Below are 16,750 nucleotides of genomic sequence, written 5' to 3' on the forward strand. Positions count from 1 at the left end.
AAGTATGTTATTTACCTGTTTACCAAGTGATCTCTGTTGCATTGGACTATTAACCAGAAGTTACAAACCAGGCTCTCAGTCCTTAGCTATTAACTTTGCGTGCCTAACGCATGGGAGAAGATTTGTGGTGTTTGGTGGGTTATTTGTCCTGGCTGTTGCCAGACCATTGGAAGGATCCTGACCCCTTCTGTCCTTGGATTTCACTGATGAAGGCCCTGAGCAGAGCTAGGGTGAATGACCCTCTCTGCCAGATCCCTGTAAGAGCACCTACTGTTAGCAGCAATCCCGTCTTTACTAGATTGCCGTTTGCATCATAAGCCTGCTTTCTAAACTTGTTCTCTCTTGTTCTAGGCTGCAAGCATGTGAAAGGCATTCTCTTGTACGGACCTCCAGGCTGTGGTAAAACCCTTATGGCGAGACAGATTGGCAAGATGCTGAATGCCAGAGAGCCAAAGGTGGTCAATGGCCCAGAAATCCTCAATAAATATGTGGGCGAATCTGAGGCCAACATCCGCAAGCTGTTTGCTGATGCAGAAGAAGAACAAAGGAGGGTAATGCAAACATAGATAAATAGCATGGTCAGTCTGAATGTGCCTAAAGAATGGCCGGAAAGGAGGTTTATAATCGGAAAATTGCTGCTTGCATTAGAAGACTGAGTCACTGCTTAGCTTGTGATTATAGTTATTCCTTGCAAGTCATTGAATATTAGCGTTGTACAGATTCACGCAGTGCCAGTTGGAAAAGTAACCTTAGAAGCTGAAAAGGTTGCAGGTCTAGCTAGCTGTGCTGAATACAGACAGTTTGTTTAAATTCCATACAGTTCTTCTGAAGTAATACTGTAAGCCCCATCTGCAGCAGTTTGTGTTACATGATGTCACCCACTCGGAAAGTGCATAAAAGTGGCGTAGCAAAATTTTGCTGTTTTCTTGGTTTTTTCTTTTTTGTGGGGGAGACATAATTAATCAGTTTGGATTTTTGCTACTAAATACAGGTGGTACATAACATAGGCTGAATTTCAAATAAGCTTTCACAGTTTCAGGGTTTTTGGGTTACAGGATTATTACTATTTTATAATCCTTCAGGTGTTCTAATTGATACATCATTAATTTTTCTCAACAGAAAGCTAGATGAGAATAGTGTCTTGAAAGCACAAGGTATGGTTCTTTGACACTGGAAGTGGAGATAAAGATCCTGTTTTTTTCCAACCTCTTTTTTTTTTTTTTAATCCATAGATTTAGCTGGCTATCAAAAGCCCAGTCTTTTGTTTGGAGGTGTAAATATTTTCTCCTGTGTGCTATGGTAATTTTTCTCTGCTGTGGATCACTTAATCTTCATAGGATTTTTTTGGTAAAAAATACAATTGCAGGCAAGTCACAGTTAAATATAGGAAAGTCTTTTTCAGAAGATGCTAGCAAAGGACATTGTATCCCTTAATTTTACTTAAACCTAACAAGATTTTGCTAGTGGCTTGCAGTCATTTAATATTCTCCTGCAAAAGATTTTTGAATCAGTAAGTCAGCTTTGCATGGTAACCCATACAGATGTAAACAGTCTCCTTCTCCCTGGTTGTTGCAATATAACTGAAAGCTGTGAACTGATTTTCCTTTGCAATAACACACCTGTTAAAATAGACTTTATATTGGCTGGAGGGGATGGTCCTGATGACAAGTTGCGAGATCAAAAAGGTCTCGGAAAGGTTGGTATTGTAACGACGTGTGTCTGGGGCAGGTTGCCAGGGACAGCACACTTACCCAGTGTTAACGTGGTCTCCACTCTCCACAAAAGATGTTTTAGAGGTGGAATTTGAAGGGGAAAACCTTTGTAACACAGTCACAAAAAGTATCCTGCTCTCTTACCAGCTGCAACTGCTTCACCTTTGAGTGAACCTGGAAATAAACAGTATTGTTCCTGATTGGCACTGAACGAATGGATTCCTTCACAATACTAAGAACAAAGCTACTCTGGCAAGCTATATTTTGCTAACTTTAGTACAGCTTGGGGTATTTCCCACATTGGGTGCAGATGAGCAGATGAGCTTTGTTCTCCATCTTCCTTAGAGACTTTCCCAGACACTGAGTACTGGGACCCTTTGAGCTGTGTGTTCCAGCTTTGGGCTTGTGCTTGCTCAGTCTAGTCCTCTTCCTTGGAACACTGCTGCTCTTAACCACCCTCAGCTGTGAAGTCCAGTGTTTGGGCAAAGCCCACCAACCACCCCATTTTGGAGAATGGCAAGATGTTATTCTGCAAAGGGGTCTGATGCCTATGTGATGTGCTACTGCAGCCACTCAGAGGTATCAATGTTCTGTATTTCTGTGGCTGAGCTTGTTGAGAAGTGACTGTTTTGGATTGCTTTCAGTGATGACATGTGGCATTGCTGACGTATTTTTCTCTCCAATAGCTTGGCGCGAACAGCGGTGTGCATATCATCATTTTTGATGAGATTGATGCAATCTGCAAGCAGAGAGGAAGCATGGCGGGTAGCACTGGAGTCCACGATACTGTTGTAAACCAGTTACTGTCTAAAATTGATGGAGTAGAGCAGCTCAATAACATCCTAGTGATTGGTATGATGGTGCTTAGTTTGTTGTGGGGTCTGGTTGAAAACTGCTGATATTTTGTCCATTGTAGGTCAACTAATTTGTTCTTTCTGGTGTGGGATCTGTTTGGACTAATCCAAATGGAATGACTGGTGTTTAAGAAGCATCAGTAGCAGATTTAAAGGGAGATGGTGCTGTAATAAGTTGATGTTGCTGCTTTCAAAAGATTTTCTCCTTTAGCTTGTGGTAAGTAGTGTTTTGTAGTTTAAGAAAACTTGTAAGGAACGATAGGCATTGATGTGTTGGCATATGAAGGAGTGAGGCTTCTCTGGCTTGTTGTCTAGTGTTCTGATGCTAGGAGCCCTGCAGATACAATCACAGATACAGGTTTGATCCCTATTGCCTCAACTCAGCATCAGGGGATGACTTTTCTGGAGATGGATATCTTCTGTCTGTTTTCTTGAGACTCTCTGAGGTATCTCCTTAGCTCTGTGCTCTGTATTCAGTAGTTGGAAACCCACTTAGTAAGTTTAGATAATGCTTATTCTATTTTTAAATTCGAATTTAGGAATGACCAACAGACCTGACCTGATTGATGAGGCTCTGCTGAGACCAGGGAGACTGGAGGTGAAAATGGAGATTGGTAAGCATGCTAGTGTATCGCAGTATGTAAGTTCACATGTACTTAAAACAGTAAAGCAAATATATGTCATGGTGTGAACAGTTAACCAGGATGGCATAGATGTTAAAACTTCATGCAGCTCCCTCCATAATATCTCATAGAAATTCAATCAGCCAAATAAAACGCTATTTTAGACTTAACTACTGTGACCTGATAGCAGTTTCTGTCCCGCAGAATGAATAGGTATGGGCAGGCAGGAAGCATCAATGAAAAGAGCCAAGTAATGGCACTAGATCAATCCTAGGTGGAAATTGCAGAACTGTTGAACTTGCAGAGCGGGCGAGTACAGTGTGTGAGCAATTCTTGACTTGGAGGAAGTGCAGATCAATTTATTTGTATGAAGTGAGAACAGTGACTTTTGTTATAGGGACTGCAGATGTTAAATTGCATTGGCTGTTGGCTTCTGAAATCAGTTGGTCTGGATTACTTGCATCAACAGAACTAAAAGTGACTGGAGACCCCTGTCAGCTGTTTATTTTGGTGAGCTGGAAAAGAACACTATCTGTCAGTAACTTAAAAGGGACTTTTTGTACACATCTGCCTAACACCAATGCAGATTAAATAATGGAATATCTGATAATGTAGGATTTGTTAAAAAATTAAGCCCAGATCATCTTAGATTCATGAAAACAAGTCTCTGACTTTGCATTTGTGGTTAGAAGTTTGATCAGTAGAGATCATGGTGGGATCCAAAGGGTGACTAGACTGGTGCTCAGTTATGACATTAATAATTCACAGAAGAAAGGATGCTTAGAGAACTGGGACTGATTGAAAGCTTAATGATCCTGTCTTGCAGTGAGAAATTGGTTGAGATCAGGCTTTAAAGATTGGAAATTCAGTTTCAGATGTGCAGTTTGGAAGAGCTCATAAAACATTGTCCCCTAACCTTCCACAAACATACAAACGCCACAAAATACTTTGTACTCTGAGCTAGGCATTGACTGCTGTAAAAGTAAAAAATCTTAGTGTAGTGAGTCACAACAAAGGAACAGGCAAGGCCGTGAGCATTCATATGGTCTGTTTCAGTGGCAGAAAATGAGTTGGGAATGTCCATATAGCAATAAAATCATATGATACTGTACTAGAGTGGCAGGGAAAATTGTCTGTTGCTGGTCTGAACTTTGGGGAAACTTGTGAAATCTCATCTATCAGTGCAATCTTATGAGCCCGCTAGGGATTTTTTCTCTTATCCTTAAGGGTAACCACTCTCTGAAGAACGAGAAACAAGAAAGAGGTTTTTGTGATAGCTGAAGAAGCAAGGTTGTAGGCAAAAGAGGAAATGAAGCTGATGGCTGCTGAGGTAGCTGCAGAGTTAACCTGGGCAGTGAGCTGATGCTGAGGCTCCAGAGTTAATACTTTCCTTGAGTACTGTAGGTAACCATTTATATCAGACATCACTGTGAACGTAGCTCATGCAAGATGTGGGGACCAGAGGGGCAACTAGAGCACTAGCTAGGATTTAGAAGTCTTGTGGAGCACAGATGCTGTGGATGGTTTCAGATATGCTGGGGACTTAGACTGATACATTAGGTAGATGCAGGAAGAAGTATTGAAAGAGACTTGTGCCTGTTCGTGGCACAATACTCCAAAAGGAAAATTGGGTAAAGAAGTGTATAGCAGTACATAGAGAATTATTAGTAGTCAGGCTGGTAAATAGAGAATTGGCGTTGGCAAAACCTGCAGCCAGAAAACAACCTTCGTAGCTGCAGGGAACTGAAGGGAAGGCTCAATAAAGAAAGTGTGGTTTAGGGATGAAGAAGCGTAGCCACAACAGTCACCTTTAAACATCTCGTACTTGAAAACAAATGCCTAATAGCAATTGTTACTTGTAAACGCAGGTGAGACTGGTTGTATTGGAGGTGTAGCACCTGCATCTATAGTTGAAAAAAGTTAATTAAATTAAATAAATTTCAGGGACTGAGCAAGGTATCCCTAGAATAAATTTTCAGATGATGAGGACTGAACAAGGCAGTCAGACAAAGTCCACAGGGACTGGAGAAAAGGAATATTGCACCCATTTTTATAAAGAGTAATAAAGTGCATCATGGGAACTACCAACCAGTCAGCCTCATCTCAGTGCCCAATACACTTATGGAACAGATCCTTATGAGAGAGACAGGGAGGCGATCAGGGACTGCCAGCATGGCTTCACAATGGGCAAATGGTGCCTGGCTGATCTAGTGGCCTTCTGTGGTGGTGACTGCATTTGTGGGTAAGCAACAAGCTGCAGATGGTATTTACCTTTACTTCTGTAGCGCCTTTGATAAAGTTCTCACCAACATTCTTGCCACTATATTGGAGAGAGAGTTTGATGGATGGACTGTTAGACGGATAAGGAATTAGCTGGATGGCCATGTCCAAAGAATTAATTGAGTTAGTGGCACAGTGCTGGGGCAGTCCACAACATCAGCACAGACTAGGGGATGGATGGATGGAGAGCAGCCCTGTGAAGATGGACTTGAGGATACTGGTGGTTGAAAAATCGGACATGAGCCAGCAATATGCATCTATGGTCCAGAAAGTCAATCATATCCTGGACTGCATCAAAAGAAGCATGGCCAGCAGGTTGAGGGCAGTGATTCTTTGCTTCTACTCTGCTCTCCTAAGGCCCCCTCCAGAATAATGCATCCAGCTCAGGGTCCCCAGCACAAGACAGACATGGACCTGCTGGAGCGGGTCCAGAGGAGGTCATGGAGATGGTCGAGGCTGGACCAGCTCTGCTGTGGAGGGGGCTGAGGGGGTTGGGGTTGTTCAGCCTGCAGAGGAGAAGCTCCAGGGAGACCTTATTGTGGCTGTTCAGTATTTAAAGGGGGCTTATAAGGAAGAGAAAGTCTTTACTAGGGCCTGTAGTGACAGGACAAGGGTCAACGGTTCTAAACTGAAAAAGGTCAGGTTTAGATGGAATGTGAGGAAGAAATGTTTTACAGTAAGAGTGGTGAGACACTGAACCACGTTGCCTAGAGAGGTTGTAGATAGCCAATTGCTGGAAGTGTCCAAGGCCAGGTTGGATGGGGCTCTGAGCAACCTAACCTAATGACAGGTGTCCCTGCGTGTGGCAGGGGGAGTGGACTAGATCTTTAAAGTTCCCTTCCAACTGAAACTATTCTATGATAATTGCAAGGTGGAAGCTGGCTTTAGGGATGCCAAAGGGCTGACAATATTGCCTTTGTGTAAGGTGAATTTCTGGTATGGAAGCCTGAGAGCAACCCACCTGGAGGAACCCTGAGGAAAGAAACTAAGCCTTACATTTCTCTCTAGTTTGGCAGTGATGCTAATAATTTTTTCCAAGAGTAGTTAGTGTCAATGAATATTCTCAGTCAAAAAGCATTGTCAAATATTCTACTTGTAAGATTGAATTGCTGATGGTGAGAAGGAGCCTTTGGAATTATGATGGTTGAGGAGAGGGAAAGGCTTTGCTGCAGTTGCTGTTCTCTTTCAAATCTCAGGCCTGCCGGACGAGAAGGGTCGATTTCAGATTCTTCATATCCACACAGTACGGATGCGGGAACACCAGCTGCTGGCTGAAGACGTGGACATTACAGAGCTGGCAGTTGAGACTAAAAACTTCAGTGGTGCTGAACTGGAAGGTTTAGTTCGAGCTGCTCAGTCTACTGCTATGAACAGACACATAAAGGTCAGTCCTGTCATCTCTCACTGGGGAAGAAACCAGGGAAAATAATTATGTTTGGAGTCTTATCGTGATGTTTACCTCCAGATGGGTATAATGGCATCTCAGCATACCTTAGGAGATGAAATTCACATGCTCCCGTGCTTCTACATGGTTCTGAATTACCCCTTTCATCTCCTGACCTACAGGTGGCTCTTGCATAGCTTGGGAAATGGAGGGTGTTGTTAGTATATTTTGATAAAAACTGATAGGGAAGTCTTGAACTCTGTGGATTGGACCCAAGAGACATGAGGTGGAAGTGAGAACTACCAGACATATGGGAGGGATCTCTGCTGGAGCCTGTGCAGGTCAATATATTCATAAAGGATCTGTAGAGGGTTGGGGGGGTGTGAGGTTACAAGCTCATAGCTGTTTTGTGCTCATAAAGATGAAGCCACCTATGGAAAACTGTGGAAGGCATTTGGAATAATGCACGTGCAGAAGATGTAGTCAGTGAACTGGGGGGAGAAAATTCACGAAGGTACAGGCAGTGGTAGGGACTGACTGACCATTACTGGGGGTCAAGTTCTTGGAGTCACAATGATCTTGAAATGCAGCTCAGTCCTTACCAGTGAAAAAAGCAAATGTAACGTTAGAATTTACAGGGAGAGGTTTACGGAGCAAAAGTGAAGCTGTGATTATGTCACGGGTAAAATCCTTGGTATATTTGAATTTCTGCAGACCTGGGACCCCACCAGGAGAAGGTTACGGTAGAACTAGGATATGGAATGGCAGCAGGGAAGGTCAGAGGGTTTTCCTTGGAAGAAAGATTAGACTGGGATTTATCAGCTGAAAAACAATACAGTGAAGGGTTATGAAAAGGATGTGACATCATGAGTGGACTGGAATCAGTGAATGGAGAATGGTTTTTTACTCTTTCCTATTACAAGAACTTGGAGAACATCAAATGGTACCAGCAGGGACATGCTCAAAGCACAGAACAGGAGATGTGCACTGTGTGAATAAGTACTTGAAGAGTGGAAGGAACATTTGCTCCAAGATGTCGCTGATGCTAAACTCTTGGTGGATTTCAGAAGGGGCTTGCACAATGTCTTCCATTTCAGATAAGAACTGATGATGGTTTCACTGGCATAGGGACTTGTAACATTCTTGGCTGTCTTTATTCAAGAGTGTCCTGATTTCGGCTGGGATAGGGTTAATTTTCTTCCTAAGAGCTGGTACAGTGCTGTGTTTTGGATTGAGTATGAGAATAACGTTGATAAGGCACTGATGTGTTTAGTTGTTGCCAGTAGTAGTAGTGCTTATATAGTTCAAGGACTCTCAGGTTCCCGTGCTCTGCCAGCGGCAAGGTGCACAAGAAGCTGGGAGGGGGCATAGCCAGGACAGATGGCCCAGCCTGGCCAAGAGGATATTCCCCGCCATGGAACATCATGCTCAGTATGTAATTTTGGAGTTGGCTGGAGGGGGGAATCGCTGCTCAAGAACAGACTATCAATCACCAGGTGGTGAGCAATTGTTTCACTGTGCATCACTTATTCCTTTATCAGTAATATTATTATTTTCTCTCCCTTTGCTTTCCTATTAAACTGCTTTTATGTCAACCCATGATTTTTTTTTGGTTCTGATTCTCTCCCTGATCCCACCCTGGGGTGGATCGAGTGAGCGGCTGTGTGGTGCTTAGCTGCCAGCTGGGGCTAAACCATGACATGGAGGAACATTGCCTCATTTTCCCATTGTTTGCTGCTGTGGGATGTCAGTGTATCTTTGACTAGAAAGGAGTTAAGGGCCATGAAATGTCAGGTTATATTAATCCAGATGCTAAACACAGTATTTGATGGTGTTGAAATATGAGATGATTAGTTTGTGAAGAAGGAAGCTGAATGGCACAGCACTTTTGCTCCAGTGGCCAAGAACTGCTGTGGATTGCTGCAGAGAACCATTTGACATCAGTTCCACAGCATTGGTGTATGTTTAAGTAAAAAGTCTGTTCATCCTCGAATACGAGGAAAGCAAATCATGCTTTCATTTAAGTGAAAGAACTTGTTTGGTTGCTTAGACATCTGTCTCCTGAGAGCACTTTTTCTAAAGGAAAGGCTTTCTGCTAATTTTAATTCTATAGCCATGATACTTGAAAAGTTACTGTTTCCTATAGCAAAAAACCCACAAACATCAACAGCTTCTTATTTGCATGTGTTCTGTCTTAAAAAAAAAAAAAATCAGCACCTCTGGAGGTGTTTTCATCCCTTCACAGGCAAAACATTTTCGTTAAATAATTAATTTTGCTTATAGTTGATTTTTTTTTTTTTTCCCAGTGCTTGAATTTTGGGTGAGTTAGGAGACAATTAGAGTTTTGATATATTCCCTGTTGTGCCAGAATGTCACGGTGACACATTGTGAAGAGAAAACAGTGGTGTGTAAATTTAAAAGAGCAGTCCCCTCCTTTAGGATGGTATGTGATTGACATCGTAATAATATGTGTATGTATATCCCCAATGTGAAGCAGCCACACCTTGTTTTCCTTTTCAAACACTTTGACATAGTATTTTTGGATAATCTTATTGTTTATTCTGAAGATGTCTTCAAGCCAAGTGGTGCACTGAGGTATTTTATTCTCGCCTACAAGTACTGCAAAATCTAAAATATACATCAGAGGCCTGACCTAGTTTTCAGAAGCACCTATGAGAAGCAAGAGCACAAATTGAAAATCAAGGAATATTATTCTTCTGAATAATTTAAACTCTTCTGATAATCTGTCAAAGCGTGTGTGTTAAAAATCAAAATGTATAACTCATTAAAGGCCTGTTTTAAAGTGTACAAACAACTTCAGGAATAGATAAATAGTGTAACAAGTACATTTGCTTCCCTCTCTAAGTGGCAGCGATTAACCCATGCTAAGGATCCACTAGTTTGATATGTTTGGCATCTCGTGTTTCGGCGTGATGGATGTTTTTGTGAGAAGGGACTGTTATTTCGGCCTTCCTCTGGTTGGTGCAGTGTCAGTGCCCAGGCTGGGTTTTTGAAATTGCTGTTTAGAGGCTGTGTGTGCTACTCTGCAAGACAAGCATAATGGGATTATTTGAGTATTATTTTTTCATTCCTGTGCTCAGGTGCACTCCTGGTTCTTGTAGGTCATCATGGTCAGAAGAGGATGGCTCTAAGACACATCTTTGAGGATTGAAATTATTTGACTGGTCTGTTTACCTTGGTCTTAGGCAAAGGTGCTGGAGGTTGCTGTGCCTTCCAAGAAAGCCCTCTGAATACCTGAGTTTTACTTCCTGAGCTATCAGATCATGTGGGGCCGCTACACTCTGGGGTAGAAGCAGGTGGTGCTGTAAGGCTCAGGAACTTTCAATTAGAACTACACTGGTTTTGGAGTCTTGAGAAATGTGTCACGGCATGATTGGGAAATTTAGAAATTATCAAAAGGCTTTCTAGGCTGCACTTTGGTAGAAAAGAATGAAAATCTTTTGCCTCCTCTCTATGCTACTTAAAAACAGGTTTCTGCCTTACCACCTAGCAGATGAATTGCTTTTCACAGATCAACTTCTGCCCCCTCTTGTGACTAATCCTTTTTCTCCTATCTCTAACTCCACCCGGGATCCTCAGCAGACTGCACCCATAGGATTAGTGTGTAATAGCCAGTGTTTGCATGCTGTTGAGTGGAAAAGTTGCTTCAAATCCATTTAATTCCTGATTGCTGCCCAAGGCAATCAATATACTTGCAGATCTACAAATAATCCCAGTAAATGGAGCTGCTCAGTACTGCAGAGCTGCAGCCATGCTCAGTAATGTAACTGCAACTTGCTCTAAAGTCTGCTGACAGCTGAATAAAGTCTTCAGCTTCAGAGGCTACTCTCAGGTTGTTTTCAAGAATTAAAAACCTCTTCTGGCTCTGATGTGAGCAGCGTTAGGCCACTCCTAGTGGTACCTGTAGTTGTGACTGAGAAAGGATGTGCAGGAGAAGGTTGGAGTAGTGCTGTTTCTGCTGTATATTGCTTCCAGTCAAGGGCTTTTAAATGTTGCTGGGCAGTTTGAGAATGGCAGATGGGGAAGAGGTGATGCTTTTCATTTAGGATGGAGTATAGTATGAGCTGAGTTAACTGCAGCTTATACTGATAGTGCAGTACTGATAGTGCTACCTTGGGAAGATTCATGACTTTTCTTGAACTGAAGCAAATAAAGACAAAGCAGAAAGAAATCTAATATTTACCAACTGCCTTAAAGACTTACTTGTATGGAGAGGAAAGTGCATGGTTTGAACAGAAAACTTAAACCTCCTGAAATAAAGCTCTGTGAAGAGTTCTTATTTTTGACTTGGTTGCCAGAGTGGGGAAATTCAGAGTTGAGTTAAACCAAACTTTCTTTCTGAAAAAAGTCACACAACGAAGGAGGCTTCATCCCATTCCCATCCAGCACCCAGAAAGCATAACGAAGAGTTTCTTCTACAGCCTCTGAGTGGAAGGAGTGGTTCCCTGTTCTATGGGGAACCTACATAACTCCAATAACTTTTAGAAATGTATAAACTTAGGTGAGATCAGTCCCACACTGGGCAGCAGCCTGAGACTCGCTGACACTCAGTTTATGTAGCCAAGGTAGCACAGCAGCAACAGGGATGGTGCAGAGCTTCAATCCTGCTCTTAGCTGGGGTGGCTTCTCTGAAACATGGGTTCATGGCCAAGCTTTTCACGTCAGCTTTCCACCCGGTGGAGTGGAACAGCTGTCAATGGCTTCGTGGGGCTGACGTATGGCTGTGGCTCTGTGAAGATGATGATTGCTACAGTGGTATCCAGCATATGTCCAACAAATGTCTTAAGAAGCATTTTTCTTACTGATTCAGAGCAACTGCAGGGTTGGATCCGTGGATGGAAGTTGATAAGGGGCTGTGTGTGGGGCTGCTGTACTTCAGTGTCTTTTATTGCCTTTATTAGGCCAGCAACAAAGTGGAAGTAGATATGGAGAAGGCAGAGAGCTTGCGTGTGACAAGAGGAGACTTCTTTGCATCTTTGGAGAATGATATCAAACCTGTAAGTAGGTGCTGTGTAACTCCTGTAAAAGAGGATTAATGGCGTGGCTTAACTTCCCTCTGGGGTCAGACATGCAGTGGTGCACCATGGGCTCTGAGGTATTGTGTCCTGTGTGGTACAAGTGAAAGAAAGGAGCCTCTTGCTGCCTGCAGTGCTAAGGCTTTGTTTTGTACCTTTTGTTGCATGCAAGAATCATAAAAAGGAATAGAACAAATAGAGAGCAGCCTGGAATTTCTTCTCCTTGTTGTATGTGCACTCTGCCTTTTAGACTACTTCAGTTATTGGAGATGGCTTTAATATGGACAGTAATATGGGGTTTAAGCCTCATTTTTGAGAATTGTCTTTAAGTGGTGTGGATTCAGAACCCATTGGCAACTTGCACTGATTAGAATTTGTTTTGAAGGTATATGAAAATATGTTTCTAAATGTGCATGGTCCCCAAGAGTGTGCAGTCCTTGGGACTGAAGTGTTTTGTCACCAGTGACGGTTTTGTGCATCTTCCAGAGTCTTGGTCCTGCTCCCTTTGGTGATGTTTAATTGTTTCATGTTCTTCTGATGTGATGCAAAATTTCTGTGATACCAAAAGAAATGTTCCATCTCTTAATACAGGCGTTTGGAACCAACCAGGAAGACTATGCAAGCTACATCATGAATGGTATTATTAAGTGGGGTGATCCAGTAACAAGGGTATTGGATGATGGGGAGCTGCTTGTTCAACAAACTAAGAACAGTGACCGTACTCCTCTGGTTAGCGTCCTTCTAGAAGGTAAACTTAAGAAAAAAAGATTAAAAAACCCAAGCAGCCTCTGCAGACTCTTCCTATCGGTTACCCAAGTGGTGATCTGTTACTTCCTGCAACTGCATGTAAAAGAAACAGGGGAGGGGGAAACGGAATCGGTGCCTTTTGGTTTACTTGGGCGAGTTGGTCAGCAGCTAAGCAGCACACAGCTGCTGGCCCCTCTCCACAGGGGGATGGGGAGAGAATTGGAGGAAAAAGATAAGAGAACTCATGGGTTGGTTTAATAATTGAAAATAAATTAAATAATGATGCTAATAGTACTAATAATATGTAACAAAAATAGTAATAATTAAAATACTACTAATGATAATAATATGTAATGAAAAGGAAAACAACAGTGGGAAAAAACTCCAAATGATACAACTGCTCACCACACACGAATCAATACCTAGTCAGTGCCTGAGCTGTGAGAGCCAGAGCCAGAGAGAGTGCAAATGCCCCCGCTTATATACTGAGCATGACATTTGATGGCATGAACTGTCCCTTTGGTCAGTTTGGTCAGCTGTCTGGGCTGTATCCCCTCCTAGCTACTTGTAGAGAACAAGAAGCGGGGAACACTGGGGAAGTATCAGGAACTAAAAAAGTCCTTGGCTTAATATAAACATTGCTTGGCCACAACTAAAAATGTTAATACATAGTCAGTATGCTTCTCAGCACAAATCCAGAACAGAGCCTCTTACTAGCTACTGTGAAGAAAATCAGCTCTCCCAGCCAAAGCCAGCACAGTGAGATTTCTTAAGGTATTAAAACTGGCTTCTCAGCCTGAGAGAAATACTGTCCTTGGAACAAGTGAACGTACCCACTTAATAACCTAAATGTGGATGTTTTACAGAACAAACATCTCTGGCTGAGTTCGTTGTCTGAATTCTCTTTCAAGTCACTGGAAAGCTCATCACTGTAATTAACTGAGTTCAAATGACAGTCCGTCTGCCACATGTAGGTGTCTGCTGTTAGACAGAGGTGGATCACCCTCTATCTAGACCATTACTGACGATGAAGAGTCTAGGAAACCAGTTGAAATTCTACATTACAGATATATTCGGGTAGAATTTATTATTTAGCGCTTCTCTTTCTTTTCCTGAGGTCAAAAGATCATAGAACGGTTTGAGTCACCAGGGATCACTTAAAGATCATCTAGTTCCAACAAGATGTGGTTGCCACTATTGCTTAGTGATCTGTTGCTTTGAAATTAACCTTCAGTAGATCCCCTGAATAATTCTGTGTGCTTGCAGCCAACATAACACTGGCACGCAATACCTTCTTGCACTCCAAATTGAACTTCATTGGGTATGTAGATTAAGATGTGTCTTTGGTCTCTGCTTGAATTATTCTGGTGTGAATTCAGGGAAATTACAAATTGTCTTTGCCAATATTTACCTGACATTTCTGCTGCTGAGTTGTTTGCCACAGTACCTGCAGAAATCGTATTTAGAAGGGGCATAAGCACAGTTCAATAAGATTCTCCAAAATACAAACAGAGGCTAATTTTGGTGCAGTGGCCAGTCCTACAAAATGTGTAACATCCTCTTTTGTGTCAGTTTGACTGCAAATCAGTCTGTGTGCACTCAAATAGTTGCATTAATTTCCTTCCTCTGGAGGATTGGATTGCACTAGGAGTTAGCATGTTAGTAGTTAGAAGAAAAGATAATTTCAAAATGCTGAGACCTGTGAAGGAGATTATAAACATGTTTAAAATATCATCCCTGATGCGCCTTACCAGACCTGTGTTCTCCCTTGTTTTTCCATTATGTTTGTCCTTTGTTTCAGGTCCCCCCCACAGTGGGAAGACTGCATTAGCAGCAAAAATAGCAGAGGAGTCCAACTTCCCCTTTATCAAGATCTGTTCTCCTGATAAGATGATTGGATTTTCTGAAACGGCCAAGTGTCAAGCAATGAAGAAAGTACTTACACGTCCTACTCTTTAGCCTGATTGCAATCCAATTCATGTTCTCTAGGGGACAAAAAAGTGATTACCCCTGTGATTGTGTGTTCTACTTTCTGTAGGTCCTAGATTCATGTGCATATATTTATTTCTAAAGTTGAATGAATGCTTTTGTGGCACTGACATGAAATGCCCCAGGGAAAATGTCAAGGCTCTGGCCTTGTTGGGTCTGGTGTGTGATCATGTGAAGTGAAAGACCTGACCTGTGATGAGCAGGTCTGGAGTTCTGTCTGCAAAGATGAAGGCAGGAGGTCCTTATGGTTGCACATGGAAAGAATAAATCCTGCCCGAATGAAACCAGGAGCAGTTTTCAGGTGGTAATGTGTAGTTAAACAAAAGTTGTAACAACCTGGGGAGCAGGGGAATACAAAGAAATTGAACATCTTGAATCATTTCAAGTAGCCAGGTAGAAGGAAGGGAGGTATCATTTACTGAAGCAAACCAGCACTGATGGTGCTGACAACCTGAGTCGCTGTGTTCTCCATGCCGTATGCTGCTGTGAACAGTAACCAATGGCCAGCCTGGGTGGAAAAGCTTCATAATTGCCCTGCCATTGTGGGGGATTTGTGTGTGTGTTAGAGTATCAGTACTGCCCCAGCTCCAGAACAACAGAGGAATGGTGATCTGTTTTGTCCACTGCTTACAATTTAGCGCTGGGCAGCTGACTGTTTTGCAAACTGTATGGGGTATGAACAAAACTGAGCTTTGAATTTGTTGAGATGGCAGTGTTTTATTAAATGCAGGTAGAGTCTAGTCTATCGGTACTTACCTTTTTCACTTTCTGTTTATTCCTCTAAATACGGCTGTGTTTAGCTAAAAACATGTCAACAGGTCCTATAATGACCATTGTAGTTTTGCTGCTGAGACTTAACAATGAGTCATTTTGCTGTTTTTTAGATCTTTGATGATGCATACAAGTCCCAGCTCAGCTGTGTTGTCGTGGACGACATTGAGAGACTTCTGGGTGAGTTAGGACAATGAGAGCGGGCTATGTTGTCTGCTCTGCAGAAATAGTGAAATATTTGCATTATTGAAATACTGCAAACTGGGAAAGGTCTGGAACCATTTACTTCAGGACCCTTGAACTGTTTTAGATACAGTGAAATGGTGTAAACGTACATCTGCTTAGTGTGTATTAAAATGCATTTTTTGTTTCAGATTATGTCCCAATTGGACCGCGGTTCTCTAATCTGGTGTTGCAAGCCCTTCTGGTACTGCTGAAGAAGGCCCCCCCTCAGGTAAGAAAGTAATGGGGGGGTGAAGCACCCCACTTCCACAGTAATTTTGACAGTGGAGAGCTGTGTGTCTTGCTGATGGCTGCTGTGCTGGCAGTGGTGCTAGTGCGATTGTCTCTGCTTCAGTCGAGTTAATCCTAGCCTGCTGCTGTTCACTCTGTTAGACATTTCTAGGATAACCACAAAGGATTTAACTTTAATTATCTAATTACTTAAGGCTGGAGGTAGCCCTAGAAATACTAAGGAAACAAGTTTAACCTTCACCATGTAAAAATTAAACATGCAGGCTGCTTTCTGATTAACTAAGGAACTGTTTAGTGCAGATCAATCCCTGGCTCAACCATGTGTTCCCTCCTTATTTAGAAATCAATTTGTAAGTAATATGTGATTGTGGATGTCAGGGTTTTAATTTGTTCTTAACTTGAAATTACCAGGTGTTAATTACAGGAAGTCTTAAGATCTCACATCTCATGCTGAATCTGTCTGTACTTTCTGGCTTGATGAGATTTAAGAACATCACAAGTGATAATGTTTCTGAAGCTTGCACTGAATGAGACAAACAGGCAGGGTCTCCTCTTTCTTGTTTGCAATTTTTCCTGTCGTTCACTGGAATTCTGCTGTGTGTGTGAAAGTATCTGCATGAATAAATAACATTAACAGGAAAACCTTGAAAATTGGTGTCAGGAAAAAGCAGAGAAGTACAGCCTGGATGAACTCAATGTTTTTGTAATTTTTAATATACTGGAAACAGTAATGTATTTGTGAGTATTGTTTTCCTTAGAGAGTGTGGTGAAAAGACCTTTCAAATATAGAACTTTGAACTAAATTGTAATGCCACAGGCCCTGAAATTCCCCTTGTGACTGTCAACCTGGGAGAACAAAGATTTTTTTTCTTCCCCCCCC

The 16,750-nt window shown here is 42.2% G+C and overlaps 1 protein-coding gene across 1 annotated transcript in view; it reads left to right on the plus strand.

Moving 5' to 3' along the window:
- Positions 1-351: 351 nt before the first annotated feature.
- NSF (N-ethylmaleimide-sensitive factor) overlaps positions 352-16,750 on the plus strand; it is a gene marked incomplete at both ends in the record, with an annotated part of 24,076 nt that continues 7,677 nt past the window's right edge. Inside the window, 9 exons of the mRNA XM_010158264.1 lie at positions 352-551; positions 2,399-2,564; positions 3,106-3,180; positions 6,666-6,853; positions 11,776-11,871; positions 12,481-12,637; positions 14,438-14,571; positions 15,510-15,576; positions 15,771-15,850. Coding sequence (XP_010156566.1) covers positions 352-551; positions 2,399-2,564; positions 3,106-3,180; positions 6,666-6,853; positions 11,776-11,871; positions 12,481-12,637; positions 14,438-14,571; positions 15,510-15,576; positions 15,771-15,850 — 1,163 coding nt within the window. The remainder of the gene's footprint in view (positions 552-2,398; positions 2,565-3,105; positions 3,181-6,665; positions 6,854-11,775; positions 11,872-12,480; positions 12,638-14,437; positions 14,572-15,509; positions 15,577-15,770; positions 15,851-16,750) is intronic.

The sequence above is a fragment of the Eurypyga helias genome, unplaced genomic scaffold, assembly GCF_000690775.1.
Source record: "Eurypyga helias isolate BGI_N326 unplaced genomic scaffold, ASM69077v1 scaffold5389, whole genome shotgun sequence".
Classification (NCBI taxonomy): Eukaryota; Metazoa; Chordata; class Aves; order Eurypygiformes; family Eurypygidae; genus Eurypyga; species Eurypyga helias.